The sequence below is a fragment of the Recurvomyces mirabilis genome, assembly GCF_035927965.1.
Source record: "Recurvomyces mirabilis strain CCFEE 5264 chromosome Unknown scaffold_31, whole genome shotgun sequence".
Lineage (NCBI taxonomy): Eukaryota > Fungi > Ascomycota > Dothideomycetes > Mycosphaerellales > Teratosphaeriaceae > Recurvomyces > Recurvomyces mirabilis.
Genome location: NW_027041965.1, coordinates 67,663 through 82,731, shown reverse-complemented (window position 1 = coordinate 82,731; position 15,069 = coordinate 67,663). Strand labels below are relative to the sequence as shown.

The 15,069-nt window shown below is 53.1% G+C and overlaps 8 protein-coding genes across 8 annotated transcripts; 4 read left to right on the top strand and 4 right to left on the bottom strand.

The window, feature by feature from the left end:
- Positions 1–406: 406 nt before the first annotated feature.
- LTS14_009385 (uncharacterized protein) lies at positions 407–655 on the top strand (the record flags this gene model as incomplete). The annotated part of the gene is made up of 1 exon (XM_064842067.1): positions 407–655. The coding sequence occupies one exon, from the start codon at positions 407–409 to the stop codon at positions 653–655; it is 249 nt and encodes an 82-aa protein (XP_064690275.1).
- A 775-nt stretch (positions 656–1,430) lies between these two features.
- Positions 1,431–3,200, bottom strand: LTS14_009384 (uncharacterized protein; the record flags this gene model as incomplete). The annotated part of the gene is made up of 1 exon (XM_064842066.1): positions 1,431–3,200. The coding sequence occupies one exon, from the start codon at positions 3,198–3,200 to the stop codon at positions 1,431–1,433; it is 1,770 nt and encodes a 589-aa protein (XP_064690274.1).
- Positions 3,201–3,266: 66 nt separating this feature from the next.
- LTS14_009383 (uncharacterized protein) lies at positions 3,267–3,926 on the bottom strand (the record flags this gene model as incomplete). Its single annotated transcript, XM_064842065.1, has 1 exon — positions 3,267–3,926. The coding sequence occupies one exon, from the start codon at positions 3,924–3,926 to the stop codon at positions 3,267–3,269; it is 660 nt and encodes a 219-aa protein (XP_064690273.1).
- Positions 3,927–5,081: 1,155 nt separating this feature from the next.
- On the top strand, positions 5,082–5,448 carry LTS14_009382 (uncharacterized protein; the record flags this gene model as incomplete). The annotated part of the gene is made up of 2 exons (XM_064842064.1): positions 5,082–5,101; positions 5,160–5,448. The coding sequence occupies 2 exons, from the start codon at positions 5,082–5,084 to the stop codon at positions 5,446–5,448; spliced, it is 309 nt and encodes a 102-aa protein (XP_064690272.1).
- Positions 5,449–5,747: 299 nt separating this feature from the next.
- On the bottom strand, positions 5,748–7,739 carry LTS14_009381 (uncharacterized protein; the record flags this gene model as incomplete). Its single annotated transcript, XM_064842063.1, has 1 exon — positions 5,748–7,739. One exon carries the CDS (start codon positions 7,737–7,739, stop codon positions 5,748–5,750), a length of 1,992 nt encoding a protein of 663 aa, XP_064690271.1.
- Positions 7,740–7,991: 252 nt separating this feature from the next.
- NdufS8 (ndufs8, ubiquinone oxidoreductase 23 kd subunit) lies at positions 7,992–8,706 on the top strand (the record flags this gene model as incomplete). The annotated part of the gene is made up of 2 exons (XM_064842062.1): positions 7,992–8,257; positions 8,310–8,706. The coding sequence occupies 2 exons, from the start codon at positions 7,992–7,994 to the stop codon at positions 8,704–8,706; spliced, it is 663 nt and encodes a 220-aa protein (XP_064690270.1).
- A 453-nt stretch (positions 8,707–9,159) lies between these two features.
- TPS2 (threalose-6-phosphate phosphatase) lies at positions 9,160–12,157 on the bottom strand (the record flags this gene model as incomplete). Its single annotated transcript, XM_064842061.1, has 3 exons — positions 9,160–9,374; positions 9,434–11,663; positions 11,714–12,157. The coding sequence occupies 3 exons, from the start codon at positions 12,155–12,157 to the stop codon at positions 9,160–9,162; spliced, it is 2,889 nt and encodes a 962-aa protein (XP_064690269.1).
- A 975-nt stretch (positions 12,158–13,132) lies between these two features.
- Positions 13,133–14,458, top strand: LTS14_009378 (uncharacterized protein; the record flags this gene model as incomplete). Its single annotated transcript, XM_064842060.1, has 2 exons — positions 13,133–13,154; positions 13,209–14,458. 2 exons carry the CDS (start codon positions 13,133–13,135, stop codon positions 14,456–14,458), a joined length of 1,272 nt encoding a protein of 423 aa, XP_064690268.1.
- Positions 14,459–15,069: the final 611 nt, after the last annotated feature.

Genomic DNA, 15,069 nt, shown 5'->3' with positions numbered 1-15,069 from the left:
TCTAGCTTTGGGCAAAGATGGGCACTAGCGAAACGGCTACTGTGCAAGTGTGCATTATTACATCTCGCCTCCACATGGATGGCCCAATGCAACGCTTTTCACGTTGCTCCTCTTCGCCTATCTCTCAGCCCCGACCTTTCGCTCTTCGTCCTGCCATTGCATACACAGCATACTATCGCTCTTTTTCATTCATTTCTTATACACTCGCTGCTTTTGGAGAATAACACACCGTTTTCGACCCAATACACGACGACTTAGATACGGGATCTGCATAGCATTGGGACACACGAATCAGCTTTGCGAGACCATAGAACTATACACAATTAAACCAGCCCATCGGCCAGGGTCACTGCTCTCAAACACAAGGAAAGGTTATCGGGAACAGATCTAGGTACTATCAGTCAATATGGGCCTCTTCGACTCTCTCCGCTCGAAATACGATCTCTACCGTCTCGAGCAACGCTACACCCGCCGGGAAAAGCGCACAACGTTCATTTCAGGCGCACAGTACGTCGATGGCGAATACGTCTACACATCATCGCCTACGAGCGAGAAGTCTAGCAGCAGCTTTGGGAGCGGGAGCTTGAGCAAACGACTACCGAGTGTTAAGGTAGCAGAAGTCTTCACCATCAAGAGGCAGAGTAAGGTGTGGTGAGGCGGTGACCTGGCTTGTTCTGATTTGGATGGATGCGCAGCTAGAGGAAAGCTGTTGGAGGCATGTCGTTGTCGCCTTTGGGAAGCGCTTGGAGGAGACACGTCAGACATGTCGGTTGTGGAAGTAGAGACTGGGTCCATCGGAAACATGGACCAAACGCGATCATGTCGGTGGAGAAGTGAAAGCCAGCCGTGGAAGAACCTTTCAATTGACCTGGTGGAACGGCCGATCATTTTCCTCTCGCTGCATAATGGGAGTCAGGGTAAACCGGTACCGGGCTCAATGATTGTCATGCTTTTGTATTCTTATTCAAGCGTCTTAGACTTCATTCTGTACAGCCAGATGTACATTCTATGTCCAAACCCAATATGAGGCGGAGGTCCTCGATTTCGCCTCGATAATGCCAGTGTGCTCCCAATGCCACCAATGCTATGCGAAAAGTCCACTCATGTGACATAACGCTCATCTACAGTGTCATTACTTTACTCGCCCGCCTTCGCACCTGAGTATAGCGCGGGCAACCAAAAAGCTCGCGCTGGGAAAAGAAAGGGGTATCATCGCAAGCCGCCCAGCGTAGGAAAGTACATAGTATCGTAATACGTGGCAATATGCCAGTAAGTTGCGGCCAGTCTGCAGAAGAGGATCAAGTGAAGTTGCAGACCGCACATTCTTCGGGTCTGTAATACCCTAGTGCAATCGAAGGTAGAAGGAAGCTGTCAGGTAGGGAAGCAGTGCGCTGCCGGAGCCTGGAGCTTAAGGGAGTGCATGTCGTCACTCAGAAAAGGAAGGAAGGAAGTTCGGGCCATGGCACTAGTTCAGCGGGTGTGCTCGTCACATTCGGCCATGGACTTGTAGGCTTAGGTTGCGTACTCCTGACTTGTGAGGCCCGACCACGCAGACGCGACAGGACCCGCTGTGCTTCGGCAGCTTCTGTCCTTTTGCGCACAGCCTCGATTTCGAGTCGTGAAGAATCCAGTGTCGCTTGCCGCTGGATGTTCTCCCAATGCTGTATCTGAGACCGAACATTGGCACTTGATCGTGAGCTTTGCGAGGATATGTGTTGTCTTGCTAAGACTCCTGCCTGCATGTCGGTTGCATTTTTCATACCGAGCATGCTGGCCGAATAGGCACTTGGCACCATGTACGGATTCATATCTACCACGCCTATACCATAGTCCGCCTCTAGGAAGTTGGATGTGACTGGTAGTTGCTGATTAATATCGTCGTCTGTCCTCATGGCAAGCTGAGGGCCAGTCGCACCAGGTATCTGGCCAGTAGCAAAACTCTCCATGCAGCTGAATTGAGAGCTGTAGTAGTCTTGCGACCAGTCCTGTCGACCATGTCTCCGATCGTGGGATAGTGTCCCGGTCTGGGCCTCAGCCATGGCAGTTCCAGGGTTTTGTGGGATTGCGTCGTGCACAAGAGGTAGGGCCAGATCGTCTGCGAGAGTTGTACCAATGTGATGGGGTTGGTAGCCACACGAAGGCACGATTTCTTGATTCCACGACCACTTCGGCGTAGCTTGACTTGATGAGCTCAAGGTCGGCTGACCGCTGGATGGCAAGCATACAGAGGCTTCTGGATGAGAAGTTTTGGCCTGCGGAGCTTGACGAGAGGACGGCTGAGCGGTTGCGTCGGATATGCCAGAGCTATGCTGCACCATCCCGCAAGATTGCGGGTGCGGAAGCGGCACGAGCGGTGGGTCGTAGAGTGTAGAGGCCACTTGATCTCCCGGCGTGCCAACATATCCAGAATCCGGCGAGACAGCAGACAGAGTGAAGCTGCCGAGAGCAGTCTTCGTAGGAGACGTGCGCCATAGCTGGGTCCGTCGCTTTCGGTCCTCATGCTCTTTTTCTCGCTCGAGACAACGTTTCTTATGAGGATCTAATTCCCGGCAACGGTCCAAGAGCAGCTTGGATGACATGCGCTTGTCTCTGTCGGCCTCCTTGAGGCTGCAGATGGTGTAGTCCAGACACGTGACCATCCGCGAATATTGGACCACAGCAAGGGCACTTTTATTATCTTTACTAGTCCTGTCTGTACCTCGCAGTAGCCTCTCGAGTAATCGATCATTGTGGTCGAGTCCAACGAAGGGCTGGTCAGCACCTAGCCAGAGTAGCATGGCGCAGATGGCTCGGTAGCCGAGTCGCACAGCGATGTACAATGCCGACTGACCATCAACCGCTATCTCTGTGGCACTAACACCACACTCCAGGAGCTTTTGGAAGTCTGCGGACAGTGTTTCTGCGTGCTGATCCAGCTGCTGGTTTATCCCTTCGGCTGTCTTGGCATCATGATCGTTGAGCTGGAGTGCCGACGAGAGCAGCCAGGCACAAGCTCCTGATCCATTCGCAGCCGGGATCAGCGATGTAGCATCGTTCCAGTAACCTTTAGCGTCGACTTCTTCGGTGCCCTGAGTACCGTTGGATGATGCACAGATGGACAGCCCGTAGACAATGCGTTTGACCTTTTTCTCGGGCACCCCTCGATCTGCTAGGAGTCTGATCCAGTAGTCGATGCTGATTTGAGAAGCCGAAGTTCGCATCGAACGATTACGTTGCTGCTTACGACCGCCATTCTCATCTTCAACTCGAGTCTCGATGCTACGGGGTCATTTCGATTGCTTTCTGCTTTGAATAATGTCCGTCTCCTTGTCCGGAACTTGACGACTGCCAACGGAGTCGAGCATGTCTTCGCTTGACAAGGCGCTTAAGGGGTGGTCGTCAAACCCTACTACCGCTCCCATTGGTGTGTATGTACTTGCCTGACTCTTGTCATCATCGAGCTTGCCTCTGAGCTGAAAGGCCGACTGTACGCTGGGGTCGGTGTCATCTTCTTGAAACAACTCTGCTTTGGTACCCCTAGACTGGGCATCCTTGAGCAGATCGTCGCAGGGTTTCGCGACGCCAGTGATGGCTACAATTGCTTTGTTGGTCGTCTGCGTCGACGGGCCTCCAGCATTCTCCAGATCCTTAGCTATTAGCCCAGGCGGAATTGGTAGGAAGCGGCGCACTCGCAGGATCTTGCGCTGGATGCTGGCTGACCATTTGTACGAGGCCTTACCAGGTTTGACACGGGTTACAGCGCTAGTATCTGTCGGTACCAGCTTGGTGTTCGCGGTTGCGTGGAGGATTGGTGATTCATTGTGTACAACCAATGTCGAAGATGTGTGCGGAGGGATGGGAAGTTGACCTGTCACAGACACGGCTTCCTTTCGTGCAGCGCTCGTGGCATACTGACATGGACGGGAGAAGACACCATGAAAGGCCATCAGGCCCCGTAGTGGCGTTCGCTGACGCCCAACACTCGTAGGACCCGTTGAAGGTGTCAAGCGACGAAAGGTGTAAAGTGCATGCAAACAATAACCTTGCAGTGGGAGCTGTGTCGGCTTGGGAGGCCCTCAACGCGTGGTGCACGCAGCGCGAACGTGCCGGGCCCCCTAGAATCCATTGTAGCGAGTCTCCCTGATCTCTGCATGAGGTGTGGACGCCACGCGCCTATGGACCTTCGCAATTGGTGTGTTGATGCAGCAAAAGGCGGTCTCGCCGCCTCATCGAGTCCAGAATATACATAAAATCGACATAGGTACTTTCTAGCCTGGGCGCTAATATCATCGAGAGTGAGACATCATCATCCAGGGGCGCGAAGGTCTTCTCCACGCTCCACGAGGCGCAGCAGCAGTAGCGGATGTTTATTGCTTCAGCTGTCTCGTCTGGAAGATAATATATGGGTGGAGGATCCAGTGTCAAGGCTCGTTTCTTCCAATCCTTTCTCTTGATGGAAAGATGCCAACTGGAGTCATGTCTACAGCACAAGTTACGCGGTGTCGTTGCGCACTGGCCTTTATCGATACCACGTACCTGGGCCCCGCATATCTCCATGATCTGCAAATAGGTACAAACGTCACCCACGATCGATTTTCTATATATCCTTATCCATTTCGCTGACCAAAATCGCGCTGATGCCGCGCGTGGATCAGAAGGGTGTGTTTCAAGGTGGCATCTTAACTTCACCGGTTTGCTGACAAGGTTGCCTATTCGCCATAGTAAGATGAATTCGCTTTGGCCGCCCTCCTGGCGCTTCGCCGCTTTATACAGAAAATAATGGGCAGCTCGTGCGCGCAAAGAGGCGCGGAGAGCACAGTACATGGGATATAAAGAAAGGACGGCAAGGTAGGTCGCAGAGAGCGGAGTACACCAATTTCCTCCAGTCAGCAGTCCCTTGAGCAGCAATCTATCGCATTTTATTCATACACAACAGCACATAGACCATTCATACAAAACGGCACATAGCCCAATCACCCTTGCCACTCGCAGTCGGAAGCTCAATCGGCGTCTGCTCATACACGATTTTGCCTGGCTTTGCTAGCGGCGACTCAACCACCATCCAACAGCATAACCAATCCGAACCATTCGCTCGCAACACCATGCCACACTCCACCTCCACGTAAGTCTCTGATCCTCCACGACATCGATGTTGAGCTCAAAGCTAACACCCACACCAGAGCCAATGCCACCAAAGGTAGCACGAGCTCCAACTCCCGCATGGGAACCAACACCACCCGTCGACAGCTCAACCACTCAGGAGGCATCCCACTGACCGCTGCCAATCTCGCCCAAGCAGCCGCCATTCCAAACACACCAGGAGTCGGCCAGCCTACCTTGCCAACTGACACCTGGCTTGGGAGAAGCGATGATCCTTTTGCTACAGGCACGCGGCCAGTGCGTTCAGCTTTAGTCTTACAGAACCTCGCGGCCACCGATCCGCTCGCCGCGGAGCTCAATGCCATGTAGCAAAGCTGAGCGGTCGACGGGGACGAGCAGCTGGACTGTCTCGGCTTCGATCATGGGTTGGTGATGATGGCAAATGGCAACATTGGACGGCATTTGATCGGCGCAGGATGTGGGATGTAAGGTATCGCACTGCAGCTTGGGTTGGCGTTTGTGGAACCTGACAGTTAGATTCGTGGCGTGGGCGATGGAAGCTTGTAATGTTTACAAGATGGGTATAATTTATCGCAATGTAGATGATCGGTTCGATATACAGTAGATGTACATTGCTTCCTTCTGCCTTTGAGCAGCACGCAATTTCTTCAAGAGGTCATCGCCATCTGCGGAATTGAATCTTTGCGATCGTGCGTACCCCTCGTCACCCCATTCGTGCTTCCACTATCCTCGTCGGCGACTCCACTCTCATCAAATTGTCGACCAGCCTTCTCGCCACCCACTTCACGACCGAATTCACTAAGTCTCTCCCTCTGCGCAGCCAAGCCCTCGTGACATCTCCCCACCACGGGCTCTAATAGACTGCCTCCGAAATCACTGCCCTTCTCGATACTAGCCAACCCACTCCTTAACTTCTCTCCCAGCGCACCACACGTTCCTTGGATGAATTTGATGCCATTAGACTTCCTTCCCAAATCGTTCGTCGGATCGGCCGGATCCTGCAAACACAGAAGGTAATGCTGTAGCTGTCGCGTAGTGCATATCGCCCACTGCCCGGCTCGGATATCATCACCTCGACGATGGGTGGCGCGGATATGTGCCTGCTGATGCGACAAGTGCAAATGCTTAGGGTGGTGTTTTAAGAAAGTTTTAGAGGGCTGTGTAGTGTTGACCGTGAGACCGTAACGAGCATAGTCGAGCTTTTGGCCATACATCTCCATGAACTGGAGAAGTTGTTCTCCAGCTGAGGTTGGTGGATGTGATTGTCGTCGTTTCAAAGCGCCAGCGAGCATTACGAAGAGGCCATATGATCCTATACCGCCGTTGAAGACGTCGACAAGGTTCCGCTGGCCTAGCATCGTGCGGGTGACAAGGTACAAGTCCTTGAGGCGCGGCATTTCGGCCAAGTACCGATCTGTCACACCTTTTTGCCTGGCTGTGCTAGGAGCTGAGACGATCTGTATATCGATGCCGGTGGCACGATGCTGAGCATTGATGATGGGGAATTTCGCGAAACGAAAAGTAGTACAAATGTACTCGCCGCTGTTACGCATGTCGACCAAAAGCTGCCTCATTGGACCGTTGAGACTGCTGTACCGGCCTTCGTCGTCGCTGCTCGAGGCGTCGAAGATCCGAATGTCAATGTCCGATGCTGCTAAAGCCAGACCTGTGCTTTCAGAGCCGAAAATCTCGGTCTGAAGCTTGATTTCACGCTGATCGAGCTTCTGGTTGATGAATTGCAGCGTCTGGTCAACGACGGCCTGTCGAGCAAGTTGTTCGGCTGGCGAAGGCTGCGCCCAGACGGCAAATCGTTTGATCTCTTCGTCAAGAACCTCCATGGGTTGCATTTTGGATATCTGTTCCGCGCTCAATGCCCACGGTAGAGGCATTGCCTGCTGGACTGGAGTCGAGGTCGGAGGTAGTGAGATAGCGTCATAGTCAAGCAGGTGACGAACCTGTCGAACGAGTTGGCGATCTCTCCAGTTAAAACCTTTGTCCTTCGTAATGGACACGACCGTCTTCGCTATCCAATGCATGGCAGATATCCAACCACCAGCCGTCTGCTCTGCAGCGGAAACGGCCTTTGGCTGCTCGTTCTTCAGCCGGCTCACACATCTTTGTCTTGCTTCATCATCTACGTGAACAGGTTTGGTGGATCGGTTGGAGGACAGGGCATTCTGCTCATCACTTCCATCCTGCCGGCCCACTACTCGGTTCTCTTTGGAGTGGTTCCGCCTAAGCTTGCCCACTTTCCGAATGGAAACGTGCGCCTTCTGATCATTCCTGGTCTCCTCTATTGGCGACGGCTCGTCTTTTGGCAACGGCTCCTCCTTTGACGGTGGAGACTGCTTCAACTGCCTCTCCACCGCATCCTGTCGAGCCTGTAGCCCTCGGGATTGCGAAGGGCCCTGATCAACGACTTTGGTAATCCGTTGCTGCTTGCTGGAGCCTATCGTCTTGCTTTCCTTGACATGCTTGGGGCTGCTAAGCTGATCTAGAATGGTGTCGTAGCTAGCGAAGGAGCCTGAGGCCGCTGCATGTGTAGCTGTGGTGCTGAAGGCAGAGCAGAGCGCCGCAGAGACATTGTAGGCATGGGTAGCTCGACAGGTCTGACGCACGATCCGGGCAGTGTTTTGCATCGACAAGACAGAAATGAGGAACCAAACCAAGAACTCTGTCTTTTGCTTGGAGCTTCGCAAACCATTAGAGGTACGGGAGCCGGGACTTTCGCGCGTTGTTTCCGCTGAGCCGCAACATACACTTTCAAGCTATGACCATCAAATCGACGCTCATTGGCCACCATCGCCCTGCACCTCATTGTCCACATCCGCCGACGACCAGTATTATTGCCACTTCTTCACACCACCCTACTCTTGCCCTCCAACGCCGCCATGTCCGCCTCTCGCGCGCTGGTAACAGCCGCTCGCAGCCGGCCTGCAATCTCCAACGCCGTCCGACCAGCTTTCGCGGCGCAATCACACAACTTTTCCACCACCATCCAACGACGAGCTACTACTGAGGGCCCACCACCCCAAGGCTTTCGTTATGCGAAGCCAGAGAAGAAGGAGAGCGTGATGGACTTGGCGGGCAACTACTTTCTCATGACCGAGATGATGCGGGGCATGTACGTCGTGCTGGAGCAATATTTCCGACCGCCGTGAGTACACCAGATTGAAGAGTACCCAGGGCAGGACTGACAGGACCATCAGATATACCATCTATTATCCTTTCGAAAAGGGTCCCATCTCTCCTCGCTTCCGTGGCGAGCACGCCCTTCGCCGATACCCTACAGGCGAGGAACGCTGCATCGCCTGCAAGCTCTGCGAAGCCATCTGTCCCGCTCAAGCCATCACAATCGAAGCAGAAGAGCGTCAGGACGGCAGCCGCCGGACCACCCGCTACGACATTGACATGACCAAGTGCATCTACTGCGGTTTCTGCCAGGAGTCATGTCCCGTGGATGCGATTGTGGAAGGTCCGAATGCGGAATATGCCACCGAGACCAGGGAGGAGTTGCTGTACAACAAGGAGAAGCTTTTGGCAAATGGTGACAAGTGGGAGCCTGAGTTGGCGGCAGTGGCGAGGGCCGATGCACCATACAGGTAAAAGTGTTGTGCTGGTGATGACGGGGGGTGGTTTTCCTTGTGTGTACCAGTTGTATGCATTTGTACATATGTGGCCTACGGAATGGCGGTTTCAGCAAAGGAACAAGCTTCATGTCAACCTGAGATCAAATTAATTAAGATGACACGAAGGTGAGATGCAGTCAGGATGAGGTGAAGTTCGTCGAGACGAAGTCGACCTAAGTCGAACTTATGCATGAAATGCTTATGTTGCATTACTTGCTCTGTTAGACTTCCTCTCTAATGATGCCGGGATATCGTCCACTCAGACATAGGTAGAACACCATATATGCCACTAACGCTATGCTATACTGTCGCTTTCAGGATAAATCAAAGCAATGAAGAACGCGAGCTCAGTCACCATTACTTTTGGCCTTGGTAGAAGACGAAAGCCGCCCAATCAACCGCATCAACCCCTTTTAGCTCAGCCGACATGTCACAGCCTGGTCTCTGGTACAGATCCTTCAACCACCGCCACAGCACCTACATTCCCTTGATCAGACTGCCCATTGAGCAGCGCAATGGCAGAAACGACGTCCGAAGGTTCGAGGAGATGCCATTGTGCGAGGGTCTGCTTCGATGATGCGCCGACCGTGACGGCGAAGACGTGCTCGGATGGCAGATTCGACGAGTTGAGCGCGCGGAACATGTCTGTGGAAGGGGAGGTCAGCAATTGATCGGGCAGCAGGTCAAGAATATCTACTGCTCACCTTCATCAGTAAAGTCGTCGCCCAGGCATAGCACAAATTCTGGAGGCGCAGGACTCCCGATATCTTCGCCAAACTCCTTGACCAACTTCTTCGCAATCTCGCCCTTGTTCACAAACTTCGGCCGCACCTCCAGATTTGCTTTGCCCGTCATGACCTCGACATCGAAATTCTTCGCTACTGTCTGCTCCAGATGCCTTTGACACTCCCTAGCCATATAAGGTCCAAACTCAGCATCCGCACGACGATAGTGCCATGTCAAGGCAATCTTCTTGCGCTCGATGAAAGATCCAGGGGTCTTGGCGGTGAAGTACTCGAAACTCTCCATGACGTGAGACTGCCAGGACATGTCGAAGGTCTCTGTCAAGTTGACCCACGTGCTGGAGTGGGGATGGCGCATGAAGCTGCCATGTTCAGCACTCAGGCCTAGTTCGGAGATGTGGCCCATCCACTCGTCGAGGAAGCCCTGATCTCGGCCAGAGATGATCCAGACGGCATTTGCGGGATCAGAGGCGAGAGTCTTCAGTGTGCGGATGACACGGTCGGAGGGAATGGCGGCTTGTGGATCTTTCACGATTGGCGTGAGAGTACCGTCGTAGTCGAACATGAATAGCCGGCGCTGAGCAGAACGGTATTGGGTTAGTAGTTTCGTACGGTCGAGAGCGGGTGTCGCGCCAGATTGATCGAAGGAGGACAGATTGGTCAGAAGCCGTTTGACATAGTTATTCGTCCAGGCTTGGACAGTATTGCGTGTGACATGCCGGTAGAGTTGTGCGTGTGTAGACTTCTTCTCGGCATCAGACATTGTCAGAGCAATATGGATCGCATCTGCTGTGCCACTCAGATCCCAAGGATTGATGTGTAAGGCATTTCCTAGGCTACCTGCGGTGCCAGAGAACTCAGATATGATGAGAGGGCCATGATGATCTCGCTGAGCAATGACGTACTCCAGCGCAGTCGTGTTCATACCATCTCGTACGCTAGTGATGAGGCCAAGATCGGCAACCCGGAGCAGAGCAAAGTACTCATCTTGATCAAGGTATTGTGGGTAATACATGACAGGCGTGAACTCGAGCGAGCCGTACGTGCCATTAATCCTCGCCACCAGATCCGAGATTTTGTTGGCGGTTTTATCAGCCTTGTCTCCAGCCTCTTCGATAGATGTCGGGCTTGTGACTTGAATGAGCACGACTTGATCGTGCCACTCAGGATGCCGTTCCAGGAAGAGCTCGTAAGCTTGCAACTTTTGCGCTACACCACGTACTGAGTCCAGACGGTCACGACCGACGATGATCTTCTTGCCTTCGTACTTGTGGCGTAGCTTGGCGATACATCGATCCACATTTTCATCCTCAAATGCCGACTTGGCAGTCTGAACTGCATTGATGCCAATAGGGAAGACATCGACGGCGACATGGCTGCCGAAAGCTTCAACGCCTGCTGACGTGGACTGGAAGCCGAGTATTCTTGTGCAGCACGAAGCAAAGTGTCTCGAGTAGCTAAAAGCCTGGAATCCAATCATGTTCGCGCCGAGTACACCTTCTAAGATCTCCTTTCTCCTTGTCAGGCACCGGTAGTATTCGCTACTAGGGAACGGTATGTGCAGGAAGAACCCGACATAGATGGTCGAGATTCGTTGACGAAGGAGGCTTGGCAATAGTAGAAGCTGGTAGTCGTGAACGATGATGACATCGCCAGGTTTGTAGATGGACATGATCGTATCCGCGAAAGCGCGATTCATGCGGTAGTAGTCGGCCCATGTTTTCCGCAAGTTTCGACCATCGGAGGGCTCGTTCGTCTTGTAGTGGAACAGCGTAAAGAGTTCGTGCTCACCGTACCGTCTCCATCGGTGCTGATCTTTGAGCATGAAGCTATCATGATCGTCAATAGCATCGGGAAGCCAGACCGGGACCACGCGGCCCCCTTGCACCTGCTCAAGTTGCTTCTCTAACCTTGCACGCTGCTCCAATTTCACATGTACTTCTGTAGGCTCGTGCGACTGATCATGCTTCTGATAGCGTGCATCCGTTGGTATAGGTGCAGAAGACTTGTTGAGAGGACGTGCGTGCAGTGATGAGTTGAGCTCACCATTTGCACCCGTCCTATTCTTTGGCTCAGCGTGGTCTATCTCTCCTGTCCAGCCTACGAGAGTGTGGTTCCAAGGTGACTCCGTGGAAGCCAGATATGCGAGTGAATCATACAACGCAGATGTGCCTCTCCTCGATTTCAAGTCCTACTTACAATTAGCTGGATCGCGTTGTGTTGGTGAAACGTCAAACATACCCAGTCCGCATTCGGTCTGTACCCTACCTTATAAGGTACAGTGAAGGTGGCGCTAATAATATGCCCTCCCAAGGCCAAGTTCGGGTGAGCTGCTCTAGGGTCAACATCTGTAAGATCGGCGTGTGCTGGCCCCTGCCCCGTCAGACTAAGACGACGCAAAAGCTCCTCGCCAGAGGCACCATCCACAGCATCTGTGGGCGAGCCGGGTCGAGATTCTCTATTCGTGTGACTGCCACTCGTATTGTGCTGCGGCCTCGAGGAGCCAGGATTGTCAGCTGAACCGTTGCTGAAATGCTGAGAAAAGGGGTTGCGACCAGAGAACTCGGAGTTGGAAAGGCCAGGTGTTACTGGAGGAAACGAATGCTCGTCGTTCACCTCGTCGTCTAGGGTCGTCATATCGAATGGAGATGGTCGGTGCTCGCCATTCGTGTTGCTGTTGGCCATTCGTTTGCAGATTCGGGACAAGGCCGCCACACTTGTTCTAGAAAGTACTGATCAGCATCCGCCGATGGTCGAGGGATTAGTTGAGCAGGAGCGGAGGGCGTGAAATTTCTGGCTTCTGTAATCGGACGAATGTCCGTGCGCGCGTGCATCCAGCTCGTGTGCTACTCACAGCTGTGTTGTCCTCCTTCGAAACGGTATATACCTGTAGCGTGCCTTGAGTGCTTGCCGCGCACTTGCAGGAACGGTCACGAGAGCCGGCTGCAGACTTCGCTGTAGGGACTTCCTTGGGAGCCAGGGTGTAAATCGATTCTCACGTCGCCTCGTGCGCTCACAGAGGGCATCGGCGACGCAGCGAAGGAGTCTCGCTGGTTACCAAAAAGTGACGGATTGATCCACTCAATGGCACCTCGAAGGCCCAGGTCCGGAAGCGCACGGGCCCTTCCTCCGCCGCCCAAGATGACCCTCACATGTGAAGAGCAATAACAACAACAACACTGTTGAGCATGGCGATAAAAATTGGTCGCATCGAGACTGCAACGTTGGCTCAGGCCGTTTAGCCCACATAATCGATGCGTTACAACATTGATGAGCCGTGACATGACGATGTCAAGCCCCCAAAAAGAGGAGCAACATGGATCCGTTCACGAGCTGGGTACGATGTCCCGGCACGAGACATTGGCGGCGGTCTACATTGTCAATCGCCAATACGATACGACGATGCCCAACACTCATCCTCTGAAAGTCTGCCACGCATATAGCGGTATCTGCCGAGTCGTTCATGCACAACTCACGAGACCATATTCCTCCAATGTTCAAGTTGCCCCGCTGTGCCCTGCCCCACGTCGGCGCACCTCTTGAAATTGTGCCTGCAAGATCAAATCAAGTCAACACCAGAGTTCTGAGCTCTGTCAGAAACAACTAATCAGAGTTTCGCATTTGAACAGAGGAACGTTTCCTCTACAGTCATCTGCAAACATGGCGGAAGAGGCTCCCACCGGTAAGCAGTATGCCAATACTTGAATATGTTCCCTTGGTTGACAATGAACGACAGACTACAGCCTGGCCAACCCAGATACTTTGACCAAGTACAGGACCGCTGCCCAAATCTCGCACAAAGTCCTGGAGGATGTCAAGAAGTTGTGCACTGAAGGCGCCAAAATCCTCGAGATCTGCCAGAAAGGCGACAAGATTCTAGACGAAGAGGTCGCAAAGGTATTCAAGGGCAAGAAGGTCGCCAAAGGCATCTCACACCCATGCACAGTTTCGCCAAGCACATATGTGACTCCCTATACGCCACTCGTATCTGATGCGGAAGAGGCAGGTGCGGCCCTGAAGGCTGGCGAGGCCGTCAAAATTCAATTGGGAGCCCAAATTGACGGGTTTGGTGCCATTGTCTGCGATACTATTCTGGTCGGTGCGAAGTCTGAGGTCACAGGTCGCCCGGCAGACCTCATGCTCGCAACACACTACGCCAACGAGCTGCTTCTCCGCATGATGATGCCTCCTGGTTTGATCGCGCAAGGGACAGATGAGGAGAAGAAGAAGGCACAAGCACAGAAGCCGTACAGCCAGTCTAAGATCACACAGCTGCTAGAGAAGGTCGTGAAGAGCTACGAGTGCAATCTTGTTGAGAACACGACTTGCTGGTTGTTCGGCCGTAACGAGATCGAGGACAAGAAGAAGATTATCCTGGCTCCAGGTGAGGGTGTCAAGGGTGAGGGTCTGCCTGAGATTGGTGAGGTGTGGGGTGTGGAGATGGGTGTAAGCACCGGTAACGGCAAGGTCAAGACACTTCCCAACCGTCCAACTTTGCACCGAAGGACGACCACAACGTACGGCCTGAAGCGACCAAGTTCAAGGGCCACGCTTTCCGAGATCCAGAAGAGGTTCGGCACCTTCCCATTCAGCTTACGACAGCTTGAGGATGAGCGTGCTGGCAAGGTCGGTATCGTCGAGTGCGTACGTGGTGGCGTGGTTCGTCAATACGAGGTGATAGGGTCGACCGACGGCGAGCCAGTCAGCAGGCTGTTCAACACCGTTGCCCTAACCAAACATGGTCTGCAACGACTGTCAGCTCCCCCCACACTCAATATCGAGCAGTACAAGTCGGATAAGAAGATCACGGATGAGGAGGTTCTCAAGATTTTGGAGCTGCCATTAGGTCTGCCGAAGAGCGACAAGAAGAAGTCCAAGAAGAAGAAGAAGTCCAAGAAGACCAAGGCCGCACCAAAGGCTGCCGAGGAGGAAGACGATGATGATGATGAGGATGATGAGGATGATGAGGACGATGACGATGAGTAAAATGCTCGTTACCGTTGCAGCGCGATTTCCGCGACTGTGATGAACCCGCCACCACGCATGTCTGGTCCAGCTTGTCGCGTACTCGAAGACGGCTTCACCTCGTCTCCTAGTCGCCTTAGCACGAGGTACGCCATGAGTTCCATAAGCCACAGCATAGCATGAGATAGCAGCAAGTCGCACGGCATACCTGAGAACAAAGAAGCATTAATTTATATGCTGCTGCCGTTCCAGTTCGTGTCTCACAATAGGGGCAAGATGATGGTTGCCTGCTTGCCACTATTGTGAAGTCTCATATAGTATACAGGACTGAGGTAACAATGCGCCGAGATGAGTCAGTAATGTATGGCAAGACATGGTGAGGTTATGTACATATCGGTTTTGTGTTGGTTTGGAGTGAGTGTGGTGGTGCCCGACTCCGTGTTTTCGAAGCCCGTGTTCCCGCCTTTCAACCTCGACAGTCTAAACATCCAAACGCGCTTAGATTCCTCCGCGCCTCTACGCACCTCATCTCGGAACCGGCTGCCTGATCAGCATCGCCCTGGGTAGATATAAAATTCCGTCAGACGCGCAGGACCATAACTGACCGAGTCGGGCAGTGGCGTTTGCTTGAA